The 21,751-nt window shown below is 37.0% G+C and overlaps 1 protein-coding gene and 1 long non-coding RNA gene across 4 annotated transcripts in view; one reads left to right on the top strand and one right to left on the bottom strand.

Annotated features, from left to right (window-relative positions):
- LOC115831743 overlaps positions 1–21,348 on the top strand; it is a 31,688-nt gene extending 10,340 nt beyond the window's left edge. The window contains exons 2-3 of the long non-coding RNA XR_004027228.1: positions 18,112–18,186; positions 20,874–21,348. This is a non-coding gene — a long non-coding RNA (uncharacterized LOC115831743). The remainder of the gene's footprint in view (positions 1–18,111; positions 18,187–20,873) is intronic.
- VCAN (versican) overlaps positions 1–21,751 on the bottom strand; it is a 109,659-nt gene that overhangs the window by 28,888 nt on the left and 59,020 nt on the right. For 2 of the 3 annotated variants that reach the window (XM_003261560.4, XM_003261561.4), the window contains 3 exons: positions 10,035–15,293; positions 6,659–6,772; positions 4,217–4,330 (listed from right to left, as the gene is read on the bottom strand). In XM_003261560.4, coding sequence (XP_003261608.1) covers positions 4,217–4,330; positions 6,659–6,772; positions 10,035–15,293 — 5,487 coding nt within the window. The remainder of the gene's footprint in view (positions 1–4,216; positions 4,331–6,658; positions 6,773–10,034; positions 15,294–21,751) is intronic. The other variant, XM_003261562.4, reaches the window with a different exon arrangement.

Below are 21,751 nucleotides of genomic sequence, written 5' to 3'. Positions count from 1 at the left end.
ATTAAATAAATGTTTGCTTTATATGTTAGTTTTGGTAGCCAAATTGAAACTCAGATTGTCTCTTGACTCTCATTCCTGTTACTCCTCTTTCTATAACCGTGGGAAAGTATGAATTCTGAAAGATTTCATTTCTTTCCTGGCTTCAGTGATTAAAACCATACTCACACAACAGATGCAGCTTATCTGAGAGCAGTATTTATTTCAGTTTAGTCTATCAGGCCTGTTGTTTAGTTGCAGCCAGCTGACTAATTCTTTTGAGTAATGTGCACTGGAAGTTTTGCGTTTATTAAAGTGTTGTTTGGAGATCACCAAGTCTCATAGGAAAGGACTAAAGGCACAGCTAGATGGTTTGGTATAAAAGTAGCACTCAGTGCCTCAAAATGAAGCAAATTTTGGCTACTTGGATGTAGTATTTCCGCTTTGGGGAAGTTCATTTGTAAGAATTTAGAGGTAAGGTGAGGGGGTAGGAAGAACACAGCTCTTCCTATATGAGGGTGTTAGTTTACAGAGGAGCAGAATCAAAAAATTTTTTTGAACATTCTTACTGCCAAAGTAAATAATGTGATTTATAATGACATAACTTTCCTTAACTATGGACATCATCATTTAATTTAAGATACACGATGTAAAATTCTGGAGGATCTTAACCTCTTGAATAATACATCAGAAAAAGCTTTTCTACATACCCTTTTTTATCTGCTATTAACCCAATTGGTATTAGTTTGGTTTCCCCCTTTTTGTCTTTTTTATTTTTTATTTTTTATTTTTTTTGTGGTGGAGTCTCGCTTTGTCACCCAGGCTGGATTGCAGTGCATGATCTTGGCTCACTGCAACCTCCGCCTCCCGGGTTCAAGCGAATCTCCTGCCTCAGCCTCCCTAGTAGGTGGGACTACAGGCGTGCACCAGCATGCCTGGCTAATTTTTGTATTTTTTGGTGGAGACTGGGTTTCACCATGTTGCCCAGACTGGTCTCGAACACCTGACCTCAGGTGATCCACCTGTCTTGGCCTCCCAGAGTGCTGGGATTACAGGCATGAGCTATTGCACCCAGCCCCTTTTTGTCTTCTAAATAGTTTATCATTAAGTATTTTTCCTCCTAAACAAGAAAACCCAGATGATCACAAAATAGATGTGTGACCACTTCACTACCAACAATGCCTGTCTCAGTTAGCAGATGAATACATTCCTATCAGAACACAGGTCCAAAAAATAGAGGCGGAGTTTCTGTTCAAACCAAACTGGGAAAATGTATTTATTTGCACTATCTAAATCATAGCTTCCCAATGATTATAAATATATCTGCAAAAACCACTTAGAGTGGTTTTTGTGTAAAAAAAATAAAGCCAACTATCCACATTGATTCAATTACTTTTTTTTTTTTTTTTTTTGAGATGGAGTCTCGCTCTTGTCACCCAGGCTGGAGTGCGGTGGCGTGATCTCTGCTCACTGCAACCTCTGCCTCCCAGGTTCAAGCTATTCTCCTGCCTCTGCCTCCTGATTAGCTGAGATTACAGGCGCCCGCCACCACACCCGGCTAATTTTTGTACTTTTAGTAGAGATAGGGTTTCGCCATGTTGGCCAGGCTGGTCTCGAAATTCTGACCTCAGGTGATCCGCCCGCCTTGGCCTCCCAAAGTGCTGGGATTACAGGCGTGAGCCACCATGCCTGGCCACTTAAATTTTATTATTCATGAATTCAACAAATATGTAATGAAGGATCATGTGTCAAGCTGCATCTCCCAGGATGCTATTCTGATAGGAGATACTATTCATAGAAATAGCCTATTTGTTTTTTCAACCTTACCTAAAAATTATGTGAAACTCTTTTTATTTATTAAAAGGCAACCCTTGTGGGTGACATTTTCTTAAAAATCATTTGATGCATGGAAAGATATCTTATGCTTTAAAACTCCTGTAGGTTTTAAAGAGGTTACAAAAAAATAGGTTGTTTCAATAGGTTACAATACAAACCCAGATTGGTAGCGTGCACAGCTCCTGTTCATGAACATAGAAGGTGAAACTATCACAAACAATTTCACCCAAAATTTATTCTTTTGATACTGTACAGGTAATGTTTTCAACATCTCTGATACATAGCTGTCAAGTCCTAAGAAAGTGACCATCCTCTACACTTCTCACTAGGCAAGCTGTATCACTGACTTTGGCTAGGGCAGTTTGTGCGGCCAGAACTGCCTCTCTACTATTCCAACAGCCCTTTCTAGATTTTGTATGTGTAATTTTGTATCTGTAATTATTGCAGATAATGTGTCCCCTATTTTGGAGTAACTGTGACTTGGGAAGTTACTAGTGCAGAGAACAGAAAACGTCAGCTGGAGGAACACCGACACAGTCATCACCAAACTTTGGATAGAAAATTGTTTAGACAACAAAGCTGCTGTTAATGAAGAAAACATTTGTTCTTAGGCAACCTGAAAAGAGGAGAAAAAAATCTTTCAGTATCCTGGCAATAAATCACAGGAGCACAGCTGCACTGCGTAAACAGACTGAGATCGATGTTTCTCAGCAAAAAATGTGCATGAAAATCAAACTTGCTTGAAAATACAATAAAAAGTACCTGAAAGTCAGGTGGCACCAGAAATAAAATTAATTAACACTTTTTACTTTCAATATGCTTTTGAAAAGAAAGAGAAAAGGTCAACGGCACCAAAGTCCCTTCCAAAAATCTGTTACCACTCAATCCATCAGATAAACATATAAATAAACTGTTTATCTTTGAGAGTTACTTTAGAAGTGTGAAGATATTCAGAGAAACTTGGGCTGTAGAGTTAAGCCATTTAGGTTCACTTTTCCCATTGTATGATTTACTAGCTGTGTGACATTAAACACATCACTTTTTTTCTCTGAGCCTTAATTTCTAGCCCATTTAATGCATAGAAATGTGATGCCAACCAAATGAAATAACGTGCCAGGATGCATTTGATAGTCTGTAAAGAATTAAATTTTATTCTCTGCCAAGAGTTATGCTAAGTCACCAGGATCAGAGACTTTGTTTTGTTCATATTTCTATCTCCAATGCCCAGAAGAGTGCCTGGAAGACAGTAGGTGCCCGATAAATGCATGTTGAACAAATGTTTTTTTGAATTGCTTCTTGTACTTGGAACTAACAGAAGCCAGAATCATGTTTAACATACTGCAATGTCTCAACTGTCTCAGGCTTTTGTTTTCTTCAACAAATGCCATCTTTCTAATGTTTTTACTTTAAGAAGAGGATCTTGCTTGGTCTATCTGCATATTCAAAATCTAAAACAAACAGATTTACCCTATGCAATAAAAAAAGAAAAAAACCAACAACTAAAAATGTAGCCATCATCCATCCACTTGGAATGGCAATTCAATACATGTTCCTTTTGGATTTGCATTCATTGCAGTGACGTCCAGATTAACACCATGAAGCAGAATGTGGGACCAGACCAATGTGCCTGAGTGTCTAATGCATTTTCAGTTTGTCTGGTGGAATGGAAGTTTGGCACTGAACACTTTTATCAAAGCCAAACCACTGTACGAGTTTAAGTAGAGGAAATCGACATTCCAAAGCTGAGTGTGCTTAGCAGGCAATCTGTTTCTTATTGATGGACCAAGAAATGCTCCCATTAACCACCTAAAATACAGTCTCAGGTTGACCATAAAATGCAAATTACAGGGATCATGAGATTCAAGCCATCATGAACATAGGGCTTTCTTTCATTCAGAAAAAGTCAATCCTTCTTTAGTAGGAAAACTTCCTGGTGAGCAGATTCACAATATCTTCTACTTAGCATGTGCCAAGGCAAATGTATTCTAACAACTATATCAACTCATTCTCCAAATATGATTGACAATGAAAAATAAGTCCATTGAGTCTCAAGTGCTTAGGAGGAGAAAATAAAAACAGCTAACATTGAATTCAGTACTCCTTCGTACATGAGCCACAGTAAGATCAGTGCTTAGTTTGTCCCCAAGAAAAATACATATGACAATATTCCTTTTATTGGCTGGACGTCTTTAAATTCAGCTCAGTGTGCCTGCCTGCAATTCCAATCCATCAGCTAAACAGCCATAATCAAGTCAACACTATGATTCAGATGTTTTGAGCTATCCATGAATAAGGAAACCTAAGGAAATGTGAATTTCCACTGCAGGAAAGATTATGCATTGAGGCCAAAATTGCTACAAAACATCAATAATGTTCATCACACAAATGCTGCAATAGCTCTTACCTTGCTCACAAAGTGCACCAACATAACTTGGAAGGCAGAGGCACCTGAATGTGTTAAAACCATCAACACAAGTGGCTCCATTACGACAGGGATTAGAGTGACATTCATCAAAATCTGAAACAAAACAGTAAAAGCTCACAAAATACTTTCAAAAAGTATCAAAGAATTCCATTTAGTGTGAGGCTGCAAGATAACATACAAGACAGCCAGTTAAATTTGAATTTCAGGTTTTAAAAAAAGTATAATTTGTTAGCGTAAGTATGTCCGTGCTATATTTAGGGCAAACCTATACTATAAAGTTATTCCTTTTTTATTTGAAACTCAAATATAAGTGGCCATCCTGAATTTTTATTTCCTAAATTTGGCAACCCTAAGAAAATGTCAAAGGTATTCAGAGTAGGGTCATTGTCTCCACTGCTAATAAATGAATCAGATAAGCCCTAAAACGAATGAAGAATCAACAACCCCAGCCTTCCCATCTCCAATCATGGCTCATTCTCTGATTACCTCACACATGGACTACTTGAAGTATCTAACTGGCCTCACCATCCCTGGGCCCTTTCCCTCCAATATATCCATCACTCTGTTAAATGTCATCTTTTTTAGACAGTCATGATAATTTTATTCTTTTACTTCCAAACATTCCATGGATCCCAATTGCCCAGGGCAGCAGTCTTCAACGTGAGCTCCCTGGACCACAACATCAGCATCATCTAAGAATGTTAAAAATCCACAATTCCAATTCCACCCCAAATCTACTGAATCACATACTTTGAGGTGGAGACAATAATCTGTTTTACCAGCCCTCTGATGCATGCTAAGGTCTCAGAATCACTTGACTAGAGTGTGAAGTAACACTATTCAGTATCCTGAAACTCAGGACCTTCTTAGACTGTCAGGGCTTTCTAGACCCAACCTGCTTTCTGGTACTGTCTCCCAATACGTCTCCCTCTCCCAAACCCCTAAGTAGGCATACCTGGATCCAGGCTGTCATTCAAATGCCTTCTGTAGTTTTTGGGCTCTGTGCTTTTGTTTGTTGTGTCCATATCTCCCTCCACCACCTGTCAAATCTTCCCAACTTTAAAATCTATGTCAAATAAAATCTTTCTACACAGATTCTAATCTTTCTACATATGATCTACCCTGATGAAATTAGTGACTTTATTTCCATAGCATTTTGCAATTACACTAAAAATTTAATGTTTAAGAATATTTTTAAATGAATATACAAAGCAAGTTAAATTTCTTAGTCATATAATGTATTCTTACCTAAAAAATGGTCTTAGTAATGATGATATTATATAGTAATAATAGCAAACATGTTTATGGTGCTTGCTGAGTGCCAGACACTTTGTCACCCAGCCTGGACTGCGGTAGCGTGAACACGGCTGACTGCAGCCTCGACCTTCTGGGCTCAAGCAATCTTTCCACCTCAGCCTCCCAAGTAGCTGGTACTACAGGGACGGTTAGTTTTGGTATTTTTTTTTTTTATTTATTTTTGCAGAGGTGAGGTTCTGCCGTGTTGCCCAGGCTGGTCTCGAACTTCTGGGATCAAGCGATTCACCCACCTTGCCCTCCCAAAGTGCTGGGGTTATAGGCTTGAACCACTGCGCTGGCCTTGACTTTTTTTTTTTAAGTACTGTTTTAATATGAATGTTGGGATTGTATCCCAATATTTATGTATAATTTAAAGTGTTATTGGTGAGCTTTCTTTACTCAATCATTGTAAGCAAATTAAGTAAACCTTCATGATATCTCTAAAAGGAACATCTGGACAACATATTCCATCATTCTTTTCTCAGAAGTGAGGTCTATGTGTAGCCAAATCAACACTGGTGCCTTTTTTTTTTCTTTAAAGAGAATGATGCCTAAATAAGAATATGGGAGTGTGAGGGTCAATTATATTCCTTGGAACCAAAATAGAGGCAGGGAACAGCAATTGCACAGCTCCCTGAGGCAGAGGCACATTGGGCTGGTTGCTGGGAGTCAGGGAAGGGTGTTTCCCATGCCAAATGAGAAGAAAAATTATCCCAAAACTAAGGACAAAGCTCTCTAACTTTTTTTATTTTCCTAATTTTTAAGTCTAGCTTTCTAAAAAGATTTTTATACTGAAATTGATTTTTATTTTTATGCAGATTTGGGGGATAGATGTACATTTTTGTTAATATTTATGCATCTTTACATTTGTAAATTCTACCTGTAAAATACACAAAAAGACTCAGCAGGCCTCACTGAGTCTTGGGTATGTCAACAGAATTCACTGAACATCTGTACCCATTTTCCAGCCCCTAGTTAATTACCCTCAGATTTTAACTTCATTTAACATATAATTAATCTACATATGGGTTCCTCTGAAATCTCTGATTGATTCGACAACATAAATTCTCCCCCAATATATCTTCTGTGAAAGAACTGCACCCTTTCAGCCAAATACCATCTTACCAAGTTCACACTGGTCTCCACTGTATCCTGGCACACAGGTGCATACATAGGAAGTTTCAGTAGGATAACAGGTGCCTCCATTAAGGCACGGGTTCATTTTGCAACGATCAGGTCCTACCATATTCAGGAAAGTAAGAAAAGCAATTAGGCTCATCTCTAATGTTTCCGTGTATTTTAGCATAAAACGCCCCATATTGCTACCATATTATAGGTTTTACCATAGCAATTTAGAGTTACTACATATAAAAATTAACATTAACTTTAGTCTCTGGAGTGTTTCTTGGCATTATAACTAATTGTTACAAATTGCATCTATTCATTTCTGGGATTCAATCATGATTACTCTTAAATGATATTTTTGTACTGTATCTGGCAACTAATATATTCTACTGCAGATTTAGTTGGCATGATAATGGCAATTGATTTTAGTCAAAAATGATTACACATATGTGCACAGTGAATGGAAAATGTATTCTTTTAAATGGGGTTAGTTCATGTGAAATGGCTGGATACACAGAACATGCATTCTTTTTAGCAGGTTGGCTTGTTATCATCATTTGAATTATTATTGCCTTTTACCACTTAATGCTCAGAAACTGTTTTTCTTCGAAAGTGTGCACTGAAGTCTCTTCTGCTACATTAATATGCTTTTTCCAAAAACACGTTCCAAATGTACTCCTTTAAACTATACTTGAAGAAAAGCAACACATGGATTAAACTCTACTGTAGAAAAACAAACCCAAATACAAAAACCTCACCTAAAATGAAACTCCAAGTTTTTATTATAATTTTCTTATTAAAATACAAATAAAACCGACACTCCTGGGAGATAAATACGAAGGCCGAAGACATAAATTTATGAGGACAAACAGTTTAAATATATTTTCTAAGTGCAAACACTTTTACACCACTTGAAGCATATATTTTATATTGCAATATTGCTTGGATAAGTGTATTTTCATTGAGTTTATACTTATTCTTTGTATATTGTTTCAGAATTGCTTACATTTCTAAATCTTCAAAGATCCAAATAAGAGTTGAAAGTTTTACAAAATAATTGAAATAAAATTGATTATCTATGGAATACACCCATATTTCCAAGAATCTTAAGTCCTGAAACCCTGAAATAATTACACATAAAAGAAGAAAGATGTCTAACTTCTTATGAAACATTAGCTTAAAGAATATCAGGATAAACAAAGTGCTGCTATAAAAGATAATTGAGACTTCCCACACCAGAAAGTCAAACTCAAACTTTCTGAGTGTTAAGTAAATTATGAATGACTATAAACCTGGATAGGTACACATTCCCATGTTTGGGATTCACGTTAAAATTAGGTTAATTCAGATGAGTACATCAACTCCTCCAAAAACTCCCCCGAGTTTTCTAAGACACTTTTTCCTATAGTTCCAAAACTATTTGAAATCCCCCTAACAATTTTAGCTTTCTGAATTTTAAAGTACAAGTACGCTGCCAGGATGACAAGGCTGCAGTTAACACAGGCCATAGCCACATGCTGCCCTCTGTGCTGAATCCAAATGACACTATGTGAAAGTGCTTTATCAGACTGTGATGTGCCACACAGATGTGAAGAAGTACCATTACTATTCCCACCACTGCCACTGGACACCATGCTGAGACCATGAAACAAGGACTGAGGGAGTGAGTCTTCCTGTGAATTGGAAGTCGTTCCAATTAACAGGAAACTTCTGTTTTTATGAATGTTATTCTCCCCTAAACAGTTCATATTAACCTCTGAAAGTTGAATCTGCAACAGATAGACCAGGTAATCCCATATGAGCTGTTGTTTACTGAATTAAGCTAAAGTGACCATTTGTTTTGCAATGAAGACGCAAACTATAAATCTTGGTAAATATTGTAAACTGGATAATTGGTACATATTTCTCATTCATCAAACTTAACTCTATATGTACCTAGTTATTAACCAGTTATTTTTACATCATATTTTTAACAAACTGAAGTATATTAAACTAAATTAAAAAAAAATTAGCCAAATTACTAGATCATCATTTACAGATTTAACACACAGTGATAACAAAAAACCCAATGTCAACTACCTTTGATCAATTTTCCTCAAAGTATTTCAAGCCATTTATTAAAAATTGTACTTTTTGACTATTTTACTCTTTCTGAAGCACATCAAAATAAAGCATTGGTGGCACAAAAGGTAATATCGATTTGATCAGAAGAATAATTTTAACGATAGTCATGGCATAAAACATTAATTAAAATAAAACATATATTTTCAACCAAGACAGACATTAAAGTACTGATTTTTCTTTCTCTTTTTCCAGGTAGCAGCTAGGTGGTGATGTCTATTTGTGGATTCCACTGACATTGTTAATTTAAATAATAATATTCTGGGAAAACACCATTAGAGCTGATTTCTTAACATTCTCAGGCTAGATTAAGAGGAAAACAAATTCTACAAAGTAAATATTCCAAGATTCCTGGTTCATATATTATTCAATATCAATTGTTTATTTTTATACTGTACTGAAACCAGCAAAGAGCATTGAAAAGACTATGGACTTTAGAGTGGAGCTAAGCTGGGTTCAAATCCGACTTTTACCAAAATGTGGCTGTGCCACCTTGGGCAAGTTACTGAACCTCTCTGAATGTTCACCTCTTACCCTTTCACACAGGGCTTTTATAGCCTTTTCATGACAATCAGAAGAGATGGTTTATATGAATCAGTATCAAATTCATGCTTTCCATACATTCAGTGAATAAACAGAAAACTTCTCTCAACAGGCAGTATGTTTGTATAATAAATGACGACTCGCTACCGGTAGGCACTGTGTGTGATGCATTATGTAGACTGTCTTAAACAAGGACATTGCATACAAGTATGAGCTGATATTGACACTGCACAAACTTTGAAATAATTATTAGAGCTATTTACTACTCTCAAATGTTAAAGGCCTGACAGATTTTGATACTGCATCAATAGCATACATCAATGGGAGGGTTTTTAAAAATAGGACTTTTTTCTACTTTTAAACCTAAGATGTATAACTATGAGACATATGACAAAGCAATACTCTAGTTGTGAGTAAAAACAAATTGAGTTTTTATAACATTAATAATTTCATCTTTTCCACGTTGTAATTGTATATTATTTCTAAAACCCAGAAAAATACAAAGTCTACTTGTAAAGTCCAAAACTAATCTATACTTACTGCCATTTCATCTCATTATGAACTCAATACTGTGGCCTGGCCTGCTGTTATGTGAATAATATGAAACTCTCCATTGATTTAACATCACAATAAAAAGTATATACATATAAATGTTAGCACCAAGGGACTGTTTCCAGGTTTGGAAACAGATTTATCAATGTTGAGATCTTACCTGGTAAATAGATTGCCGTGCCTTCCACTGACTCTTCATTAATGCCAATCAGGAAATCTGTTTCATTAGAAGTCTCCAGAAGAGAAAATGGTGGTGTTGCAACCTCAGTATTAAATTCCACAGGGCTTACTGTTGCCTGATTATTGGAATCAAGAATTCTCGCTGCCACTTGCTGTTCTGATGCTGCTGTTGTGGAATCCTGCCCTCTGATTAAAGCTGCTTGAGTTTCAGGGTTTATTTCTGGAGAAGAAGAAAGCGTGGGCCTCTCAGAAGTCTGTGGACTCAGCCAAGGCACCACACCTGCCTCGACCCCATAAGTGGCAGAAGCAGAAGTAGAGTGTGGCCACTGTGTAGCACCTTCTAATTTAATTTCATCGGCAGTTGTAATAACAGTTCCAGCCTCGGGTGTTTTAATGGTGGGAAACATCTTGATTGCTTCTCCAGAAACTTGACCATCGGTTTTGTTTTGGAAATCTTGGAGAATCTCAGTTCCTTCCACAGCAATAAGTTCTGTGGGAGAAGATTCCGTTTCTTCTAATAACTCCGGTTTAGCATCATCTTCTGAAGGTTCTAATTTTGTGTCAGGAGATAAAGAGGTAGGCTCAGTTATGTGAAGGTATTCCTCACTTGATGGTTTGAAAGTTGCTTCAATTACATGACTTTCCTTAAAAGAATCCTGTGGAGACATTACAGATGAGCCGACATCTATTTCTGGCAGAGCACTGGGCTGGGGGATCTCTGTGTGTCCAGAGGCTTCACTGCCTGAGTAGATAGTGAGTGGAGATGATGGCGTCTGAGAAGACAACTTTGCAGATGTTGAAACTGCTAATGTTGTATCAGTGTAATATGGGGGACTGGATCCTTCCATCACCTTAGGCACCTCTGTTAAACTCTGATCCATAAGGTGGGTAGTAGCAATACTTAGATAGGGAGTATGATCTACTAATGCCTCCTCAGCTCCTGAAAAGAATTCTGGCTGAAAAGAAGGACCAGCGTGCTTTTTGTCTTCATACTCCTCCTGGGTCCTTTCAAATTGGCCCAGTGTTGGTATTATTTCACTTTGGTCTGCAATAGCTTGACCATCAGACAAAGTGCTTGATTCAAACATGTCATCCAGGGCTTTTGCTTCAGCTTTTATTCCTTCAATCTCTGGAATAACTGTGGCAGACTTACGAGGAATTGGCAGGGATGTTGCCATGGGAAGTAAAATGTCTAATTCTGTTTCCGTGCTAGGAGCAGGGATCCCAGTTGTGAAGTTAAAGCCCATGTGATCTAGTTGGCTTCTATCTTCATAAGTCATTGATTCATCATGTGTTGCCTGAGTGTAGCTAGCCAGAACATCACCAGAGCCCTCAAATGTTTCCTCAGTTAAAGAAAGGTTGACAGATGCCTCATAGGTCTCTTGAACTTGAGTGCTGTCATCATTATTTTCATCATTACTGTCATGTGGTTCTGATGGTACCTCTGGATCTATATCTGTTTGCATTCCAAGAATGTCTTCATATACAGGTTTAGTATGATCAATATCTATGATAGTATTTTTATCTGATGTCAGCTCAGGTAGAATTTCAAGGATGGTACTCTCTGTAATTGTCAATATTAAATCCTTGTCCTCTTTGTCCAGGTCTATGATAATATTTTCAGTGGGTTTTTTTCTGTTAGGTTTTAAGGTGGAATCCTCAAACTCCCTGAAATGGTCTTGGAAACTACCATCTGTGGACCTCTCATATGACACTGTATTTGACAGTGTGCTAGTTGGATCAGGGGAGCTTTTGTTCTGCTCTGAATGAAGAGGCAGCAACACTGAAACTGTTGGGAATCCATCAGCAGTAACAGCTTTAGCGCTTGGCACCTCAGGATGTTTTTCCAGGGACCCATCAGAAACAAATGTGGTGCTGCTTTCTTGTCTGGTTGCCTGAGTAGTTGCAGAAGTGTGAAATGAACCAACAATATCCACTTCACCAGATCCTTCTCCAGAAGGTTCATAATACAAGTCAGATGGTTTTGGTGCTGATGTAACAAATTCTTTGGCCATCTCAAAACCATAAGCTCTAGCCAGAAAATCAGTGGACGCGGTTGTTGTTTCGGTAATTTCTGCTGTTGAAGAATTCTTGTTAGAGTCTTGTTCAGTTATGGTTTGTGGTCTACTAGTCTGGATTTCTTCTGCCCATCTGAGAGTCTGATTCTGAGGATGTCCGATGTCCGTGGAGAAAGGGAGAGGTGCCACCGTGGGTCCTTCTGCTCCAGTGTCACTTAAAATTTCTATTAAGGTTGTGCTGGTTACTGACCCACTACCTTCAAAGATGTCTGTTTGAGATACGAGTGGTCCAACTTCTTTTGCCACATTTTCCATTCTGTTAGAGTCTTCAGTTTTGTCACTTGAGGTACTTTCCACTTGAGAAGTGTGGGGATATAATGTGTTATTGATTTGTTCCACTTCAGTAAAATTCACTGACTCTGTTGGTAGAGTAGGTAAAACTTCTTCTCCTGATCCCAGTCCAGAGAATAAGAGCTCAGTACCTGACTCTTGAATTGTCGGTCTCATGCCTTTGGGAAAAGGTTTTGTACTTTCTTCCTCTTTGATTGGTGAATCTGTGACTACATGTTCAGCTGGTATAGATTCAGTTACTAATGCAGTAGCTAAGAAAAAATGTGACTTTTCAGTAGCTTCAGGGAGAGTTGTGTAAGATTCCAAGCCATTTGCATCTGGATCTGGAGTAGACACGTTAACTAAAGAAGTGCCTTCCTCCTTCATTTCTTTATCATCACTGTAAGTTTTCTTTGTTGTTAGTACAGAATAATCTGTGGTTTTCAGTTCAGTTTCAGTAAATGTCTGTGAATCAAAGATTGTTTGTTCTGTTGCAGGAGAGTTTTGGGGGGATTCAAATGACTTTTCTTCTTGAATTTGTTCCTCTGATGTTGTTTCACTTTCAATTTCTTGTCTTACAGGGTTGACTTCTTGCCTAGACCATAATTTGGCTGGCTCCATAGTTTGGGGAAAGTTTGTTGAAATTGTGCCACTGACCTTTACTTCCTCCTTCTCTATTGGAGCTTTTGTACCTTCCACTTCTGCTGTTGGTAAAATGGTGGATCTTCTATCGATTTCATTGATAGTACCCACTTCTCCCAATCCTTCATCAATAATGTAGGAAGCTGTACCAGAAAACTTTCCCACAGCACTGGGAAGCACTGGAACAACAGAGCTGCTGACTGTGACCAGTTGCTCACCTGAGCCCTCAGCTGAGGATGTAAACTCTTCCCAGGGGAAGGCTGAAGTGCTGACCATGGTGCTACTGGGTCCTTCTGAGTCAGATATGAGACTGATGTGAACTGAAGTAGGTACTGTAGATGGTGAAATCTGGGTATCCCTAAATGCTGCATCTCCGGAGCCTTCCATCATTACCGTTTCTTCTTTTGCAATGGGATGAGACACTGTTGAGTATTCTCTAAAGTCACCACTGAAATCTTCCTCCAAAGGAAAACCTGTGGAAAAGCCCCTTATTTCTGCCCCATAATTTGGTTCTCCTAATCGCTCTGAAATCAGTACTTCCCTGGATGTTTGGCTTATATTTTCAGCAACTTCTCTGTTCATTACTGTACTCAAAACCAGTCCTGTTGGCTCAGTGGAGAATGTAGTTTCCACATGTGGAGACAAACTGCCAGCTGCTTCCTTTTTGGCTTGAATTTCATGCTCTAAATTTAATGAAAATGAAGAAACAGTGGTGGTTTCTGGGTCAGCAGCAGCTTCTCCAGAGCCCTGCTCCATAAAGACAGAGGCAGGACTACCTGGGAGAGTGGTCAGCCCTTCCTGAGCCCCAGGTTGATGGATACTGCTGTGTTCAGTGGTCTGTGCCCAAAAATTTTCTAATGTATTTGTTTCTGTAAAGACAGGAGTAGAATCTGTCATTTCCCTTTCAGACTGTGTTGGTGTTGTCAAGGACATAAAACTTTTCCTGGTACCTGAATCACTAGATGTAGCTACATTTGGACTTTCTAATTCAGAGGGTAAAATTAATTGATCCAATCTCTGAGTAGGTGAATATACCTCAACTGTAGAAGCCGTACCTGTAGTTCCCTCCTCCTCCTTCCTTTTCTTTTCCTCAACAGAGGTACTGGAAATCCACTCAGAAGTGTCTGTTTCACTTACAAACTTGGTAGGCATCACTTTTGCAGAAGGTTGTTCAGAAACTGAATAAATGGTGGTTGCAGGAACCTCAAAAAAGCTTTCTGTGATTATCCTGCTAGTGTCTAAAGTAATGAGTGTATCAGTAGTATTTCTCTGTGATAAATCAGTTACCATGGTGAACATTGTATCTTCATCTTCTTCTGCTTCTCCAGAGGCTTCTGTAATTGGAATTGAAGAACTCCCTGAGAGCTCTACAACTTGTCTAGGAGTTGCTTCTACCCAGCTTTCTTTGGTAGACAACAGGTTATCTGGCCAAGGATTTCCTATTAGGGTAACTGCTTCTTCCTCTGAAACATATGCTGATGCAGAACTTGGAACTATAGTGGGAGTGTATGTGACAGAAGTACTTTTTTCTACCTCTTCACCAAATGTTACTTCTGTAGCCCTTGCAAAGGCTATTTTCTGAGATTCTTGGTCAATGGCAATCTCTCCTGAAGACTCTTCAGGAAATAGAGATACAGGTTCAGTATGTTCATGTGCCTGATGACCAACTTCAGTAACTCTCTCTATGACTGATTCTGCCCCCTTTTTGGCTGTTCCATGTTCAAATTCCTCATGGAATGGGACTGTGGGGAAAACATCAGGCTCACCACCTGAAAAATGTTCCGATGCTTCAGGGTAAATCTCAGGCTTCCATGTAATTTCAAGAGATTCAGTTGTTTCTGTAGATTCATTAGGTTGCACAGCAGTAGACAATTCCATTTCGGCTACTACAAATGGATGAGTATCACTTTCAGAGCTGTCCGAAAAATTTTGAGAAGGTGCAACACTTTCAAACTGGCCACGCCTAGCTTCTGCAGCTTCTGGGTCCTTGGGCACAGTGGTAACGAGATGCTTCCCATTTATGTACTGCACAGATGGGGTGGTTGTCACATCAGTAGCATTTGCACACTCTTCTTCTTCTTCTTCATTTTCTTCACTGTGGTATAGGTCTATTTCAATTATGTCAGGGAAGTCAGGTAAAATTTCAGCCATTAGATCATGCACTGGATCTGTTTCTTCACTACAAGGTTCATCTTCTTTAGATTCTGAATCTATTGGATGACCAATTACACTCAAATCACTCATTCGACCTGAAAAAAACAGAGTTTTCACAATACTTAAATAGAAAATTTGGCAGTGTATGACAGAAGAAATTGATAGCAAGGCTGGTCACACTCACACACACAAAGAAGGATTCAAATCTTCTCATAATAAGTGCAATCACCCTCTTATATGGTTCTCAGTCTTCAAATTTACTGTTTTTGTATTAACAATAAGAAAAATGAATTCAATTTAACATTATTAAAACAGGTTATAAAGACTCGTCAATACATTTAAGAAAACAGCATAGTCCTTAAAATGAAGCAAGGAATCACATATACAATGTAATCTTGAAGTGCAGGAATTCATCTTTGTGTGAACTGCAAAAAGAGTAAAATTAAGGCTATTTCATATAAAAACAATTTAAAAATTAAAAATTAAGGCCATATCATATAGAATTAATTACTTTTTATATAGCTCTATTTCTATATATGATCTATATAGAAAAAGTAATTGTCCTTTGTGTAAGGGAATAATTTATACACTATTCAATAAGAAAATGAGAAGAGATTCCTTCTGGCCCCTTCATAATTTGTTCTAGAGCAGATTGTTTTATGGAAAAACAAGAGAGCTTTATTTATAGCCCTTTCACGTTGCAATGGCATCCTCTACCTACTGTGGCACTGAGACAAGAGCTTAACCACATCCCATGCACAAGAGTGGGAAGCTCTGGATAGGAGGGCTCTGTTGGAAATAGCTCACTGAAAGGACCAGAAAGAGCCTTCCACACCTATAGACAGACCTTTCTCCTTCCTGAGATGTGACCCAGATTAGGTCAATTTTAGTTCTTGTTATTAACATCTTCTCAAAGAAAGTTCAGGAGTCCTATCTAAATATTCTAACTAGCATTCTTTGAAAAGTATATATCATCAGAATACTTCCTAGATTGTAAATTGCCATATGGTACCAACCACTAAGCTCAATGGCCTTTTCTGCTATCAGAAATACATCAGCAAAGCTCCTTGTCTTGGGCACTAGGAAAGAGGAAATTCTGAGGCCTCATGATAGAGGCATTCAATTGTCCTAGAACAGGGTCCTGCCACTGCAGCTGCCTTACTTTTAGTGACAAGGCAGTATGAAAATGTGCCTGTGGATATACTGACCCATAAAGAAGATAAAGAATTACACACTACTCACCACCTTGCCCATAGGAATAATATTGCAGAATTAGTTTTCAAACTATCCCCAATCTATAATACACATGCATAGGCCGAACCTGAGAAGTGTTTAGGAGAAATCATTATGACGGAGCCAACCCTGCTTCCTATCCTATCATCTAAAGGGGAGAAAGCAACTGTTTTCTCCTGAATTGTTCCTGTTGCAAGAAGCTATTTCCTTCTATGTACAGAAGAAACAATATCTAGCATTTGCTCTTTCATCAGAGAAGAAAAAACCCTATTGAAGAGGAATCAGTGTTGCTTACATTCTAATCTATTTTTTGAATCAAGACAAATATAGAAGTGTAGGAACTACCAAGACAAATTCCACAGAAGCTCCTTGAATTTTTTTTAAATTAAAAAACCCAGACAATAAGCCTTTTGTGTAATGAGAAGACATATACATTTATCCCTTTTATTCTAATAGAAACAAGAAAGAAAACTCTCTTTTGTGTCCCACCACATCTTCACTAAATTATTTCACTAAAATACTTCTGTGTAGGACTGGGTTATTCTCATCCTAACTAAACACCCTTCCTATTGAAATTTTACACACTACAATTCATTTCTTATCTCTCCATTCCATTCCATTCTATACATTCAGCTTTTCAACTACATAAACTACAGCATATGGGTATTCGAATAAATGAGAAAATATTTCTACCACAAAGAGAAGCGAGACAAATATATAACTCTAGTGTATTATAAAAACATAAAATGAATACAGATTATTTCTGACACAGATGTTGCAATTGTTACTAATTGCTAAGTGCAGGAAAATGATTAAATGCCTTGTCATTTAAAAATACGTGTAATTAAAAAGAATAGGTTTCTTCAATATTAGGTCACTAAAGTTGTTACGTGGATCTTATATATAGTACCCATGGTGTATATGTTTTAAAATAGGACACCATAAAATATTCAGATGATAACATCCTCTTAATTCAGTTTGCATTGAAGGTAAACTTTGTGCTATGAAAAAAGAATGTGAAGATATGACAGGAAGCATTTAAAATGCCTTCTGTACAAAAGAATCTCTTGAAATATTCACGTCAATAATTTTATCCAAGCCAGGAGGCTCTCATTGCTAAAACTATTTGAATACAGTTGAATTAAGCCAGACTCAGTTAACTATTCAGTACAACTTCATGGGATTTAACTGGAGTTTAAAAATGTGCATATCTTAAACTGCTCATACTATCATTTTACATGCAAGCAACTCTTTTATTTTGCTTCGTTAACTTAAATAAAACTAGAATTCATGATTAAGAAATATTAGACACAAGTACACTAAATTCTTACTTACCCTGTTTGGTGACACCAAAACTTTCATTTAAATACAGAGAGAAGATTTTAAATAAGAAACATGGGTCAGTGTCAAGCATATAAAGAACCTCTACCATATTTTGTACCCTTTTGTAAATAATGAAGTTAAAACGAGCCATTCAGCTAGGTTTCTCCAGCAAAACACAAGGATAAATAAGGAAATATCTGATTAATATTGTGTATTTACAAACTCCTAGGCCAAGAATAGGGTAAAAACACTCATTGCTATTATAGATTTACTTTGAGTTTCTAAGTAAATTCTTTACTTCAAAAAAATAAGACTGATACAAACATATCTCATGATCTTCTTATTGAGTAATTACAGATGGAAGTTCTGTCAAGTATGTTGGTGGCTCTAAAAAAAGTGGGGTGGAGAAAAGCAGAGAAAGAAGACACAAAGGTATGCCAACATGTCACATGTCAATATGGTAAGAAACTGATGGATGGTCATAATGCTCACTGAAGTTTTTTTTTCCCCACCCCGGGAAAGAAAATAAAGAAGAACTCTAATTGTAAATCAGTGCTATATAATAATTTTGCTAACTATCAACTCATATTAAGAATACTTAATTCTACTAAAGACCATGGCATTCACTTTATAGTTTCTGATTTTAGCTCCAATTAATAAAGTATAATATTCTTTTAGGTCATATTTCTCTCAGATCCAGAACTCTAACACTTCCAATTGCTCATAGATCTATAAGGACTTCCTTGCCATTTTAGACCATCGTATCATAATTTCTCACCAAAAACCCAACTCAGATGTAGTAAATTCCATTTTCTAACCTAAATAAATATGATAATGTTTCAATCACAGCAGTATAAGCATTTCAGAGACAGAATCTTTGCATATATTTCACAAACACAGCATTGCTTCATATTGGTTTTTGCACACAAAATTAAATTCACTACCACCACAACCATGCACGCTGCCCTGAATGTAATATCTCTTCAGGTGCTAATTGATTTCTCAAAATTTACTGAGTACCTGTTATGTATCAGACCCTAGGGCAAACACTCTCTTGTCAACTTCAGAGAGACCTAAGTATACTTTCCAAGTCTCTCCTTGCCCCCTTCCTCACTCTCTCTCTGAAACAAATGTTCCCGCCAGTAAGTTAGAGAACTGGCCTTACTAAACTCTTTTCTCCTATTTTAATGGGAAACTTTTGGAATGTACTTATTGCAAATGTACCAATCATTAAATTTAGATTAGGATTCCTGTCTCCACCCACCTCGCAACTATTTGATCTGACTTGCCTTCAAAATGACAGAAAACAGAAATGTATTATGCAGTTTCATCTTATGTTTCTCATCATGAAGCTGGCAGCACATCAAAATAAATTAAGTAATTGAGAAGAAAATCTACATATAAATTAATATGCTCATTTAATAAGTAAGATAGAAATTTTCTTTTTCTAAAATAAACTCTATTGTGTATTTGAGGTTTACAATATGATGTTATGGGATATATATAGATGGTAAAAGGAAGCAGATTAACATATATACCATCTTTTTGTGAGAAGAGCAACTGAAATTTACTTTTTTAACAAAATCTCTAATACAATATAATTTTATTAACTACAGTCTTAATGTTGTATATTAGATCCCCAGAAAAAAGATTGTCTACTAAATGGGAAGTCTTTAATTTCAAAAAATATGCAAAATGGGAGTTGAAATTATTTTGTTTCCTTTTTCTGAAAGTAATAGTCTCACAATTAAGCAACTATTATTATTCTTTAAATAAGTCGTGACAACTTCCAAATGGTCTTACTGAATTTTTTTTTTAGACAGGGTGTTGATCTGTCGCCCAGGCTAGAGTGCAGGGGTACCATTACAGGCAGCCTCAAACTCTTCAGTTTGAGCAATCCTCCTGCCTCAGCCTCCCCAAGTGCTGGGATTACAGGTGTGTTACCACTGCACCTGGCTGGATTTCTTAATGTCAGTTTGAAGGAGACAGAAATGTTAATTACCTAGGGCTTTCAAGTTAAAATTTTCTGCTGACATTTCCTATACATACAATCTAAATTTTATTCTGTCAGTATAGTTTATTTCTTCCCATACTTTTAACATCTCATAGCAGGGAGAGGTGGGGTATAAAACCTATCTATTATTAATATATGCAGATAAATTTTTCCCTGCCCTATCGCCCAACTATTTATCACTAACCCCTTGCATCTCACCAAATCCTACTTGCCCCCTGTTAGTTTATTCTTCCTCTGAAATTACCTCTTCATCCCCATTTCCTGTCACCACCTCTACCCACCACACACATTATTAGAGAATCTCAACAGAGATTATTGCAAACCAGAAAAGTTTCTTTGTGGTGTTTAGCAAGGGGGTGGGAGGTACACCTGTGCTATTGTGAGAGGAGGTATCTCATTCCGAAATGGTGATCTGCTCTATTTTGTAGGAACAGAGCAACCCAATGGTGTAACTGACATTCCAAGCTCTTAGATGAAGCTCTTAGTCTTATAAAAGACTGCTTTATTCTAGAATTTTACTCAAAAGGCAATATAACTTTTATTTGGATTTCAAGAGTCAAACCACAGAACTCTACAGAGTGTATGCATAATCTTTTCTACGTTTATATGAATGTATTTTAACAGCTTGACTTGAATATAACAGTACCATGGTTAATAGGCTTTTTTTAATGACATTTCACACAAAGCTTTATTGCTAGCTGACCTCAAATTATTCACCAAGTATTTTTAAGTACTTCATAACAAAGTTTTGTAGACAGAGCACAAGTCTTCCAGTCATACTGTTACCAGACACAAAACATGGTTGCTAAGATGCATAGGCAGCTGGTTAAAGTTCATGTTCTCTTTGGGGAATTTTACAATTTAAGTTTAAGAGCTTTTAATTAAAGGTAAATGTATACCAATCTACTCAGCAGAGATATATTAGGATCACATTTCTTTATTAAAATGGATTTTATTTTAATGTGTAACAAAAAAATTTTGTTTTCCTATTTAAAAAATACAATAGACAGCCATCCCGAAGTGCAGCATAGTGAAAATGATGATTATACTATATTCCAATATACTCTCCAGAAATATACATTACCTTTTCCCTTTCTCATCTTAGAAAAAACAAAACCGCCAGAAACCTACTATGTGAAGCATATGGCCAAAGTAAGTAAACTACCCTTGTGAGACACCAGGGAGACTGTACTACAAGGTAAAAAGATAAAATCACTAAAAGCCACTCCTTACTGTGTACTGGTTATACGTGTGTATAAACAAGTTTGGGTATACCACAGTGACACCATATATCAACTTTTCATAGACATAGATACTGAAATACAATTAAACTTTTCCTCTCACTCCAGAGATTCCTTCTTTCTCGTTTAAAATCTCCTTTTTAAGACTTACATTATTTATAGAGAATCAAAAGCTGTATACATTACCCAATCATTCTAGCAGTTACTTAGAAGGTCCACCAGAATTTATTTTCCCTCAAAGGATCAAATCACTCTTTTTAAAAATAATTATATCCATCTTCTTGTCAATGGATGTGTGTTTCCGTCCTGACTCACATTCAAAAAGTCTAAATACTAGCACTCTCTCTCTAAGGAACACCATTTTTAATGTAATCAAATGAGTTCTCAGATGTCCACATGATGCCCCAGGATGAAGGAATATTTTTATATTTTGTGTCACCTCAATTAGGTTGTAAAAAAATTCAAAATACTTCAATAGAAATGAAAAAACAGCTTCTACTAAAACGCATCACCACTCCCTCATCCATCCCACCCTCACCAACCTGGGCCCCATTCTTGGAGCTATTCTCTTAACGAAGCCACTTAATAACTAACATTTTTGTACATGAAACACTGGCCTCAATGAAAAGTAATGTTATACATTTTCTAAACTGACAAAAATAGGCAATGTCTTTTTTAAAGCATAAATTTTTCAGCTTTACCTCATTAAGATGGAACCTCAGCAAGCATTTCTTTTTCCTTT

This window comes from Nomascus leucogenys, chromosome 2, assembly GCF_006542625.1.
Source record: "Nomascus leucogenys isolate Asia chromosome 2, Asia_NLE_v1, whole genome shotgun sequence".
NCBI classification, from domain to species: Eukaryota; Metazoa; Chordata; class Mammalia; order Primates; family Hylobatidae; genus Nomascus; species Nomascus leucogenys.
The sequence above is the reverse complement of the archived record's forward strand: the minus strand, read 5'-3'. Positions and strand labels throughout refer to the sequence as shown.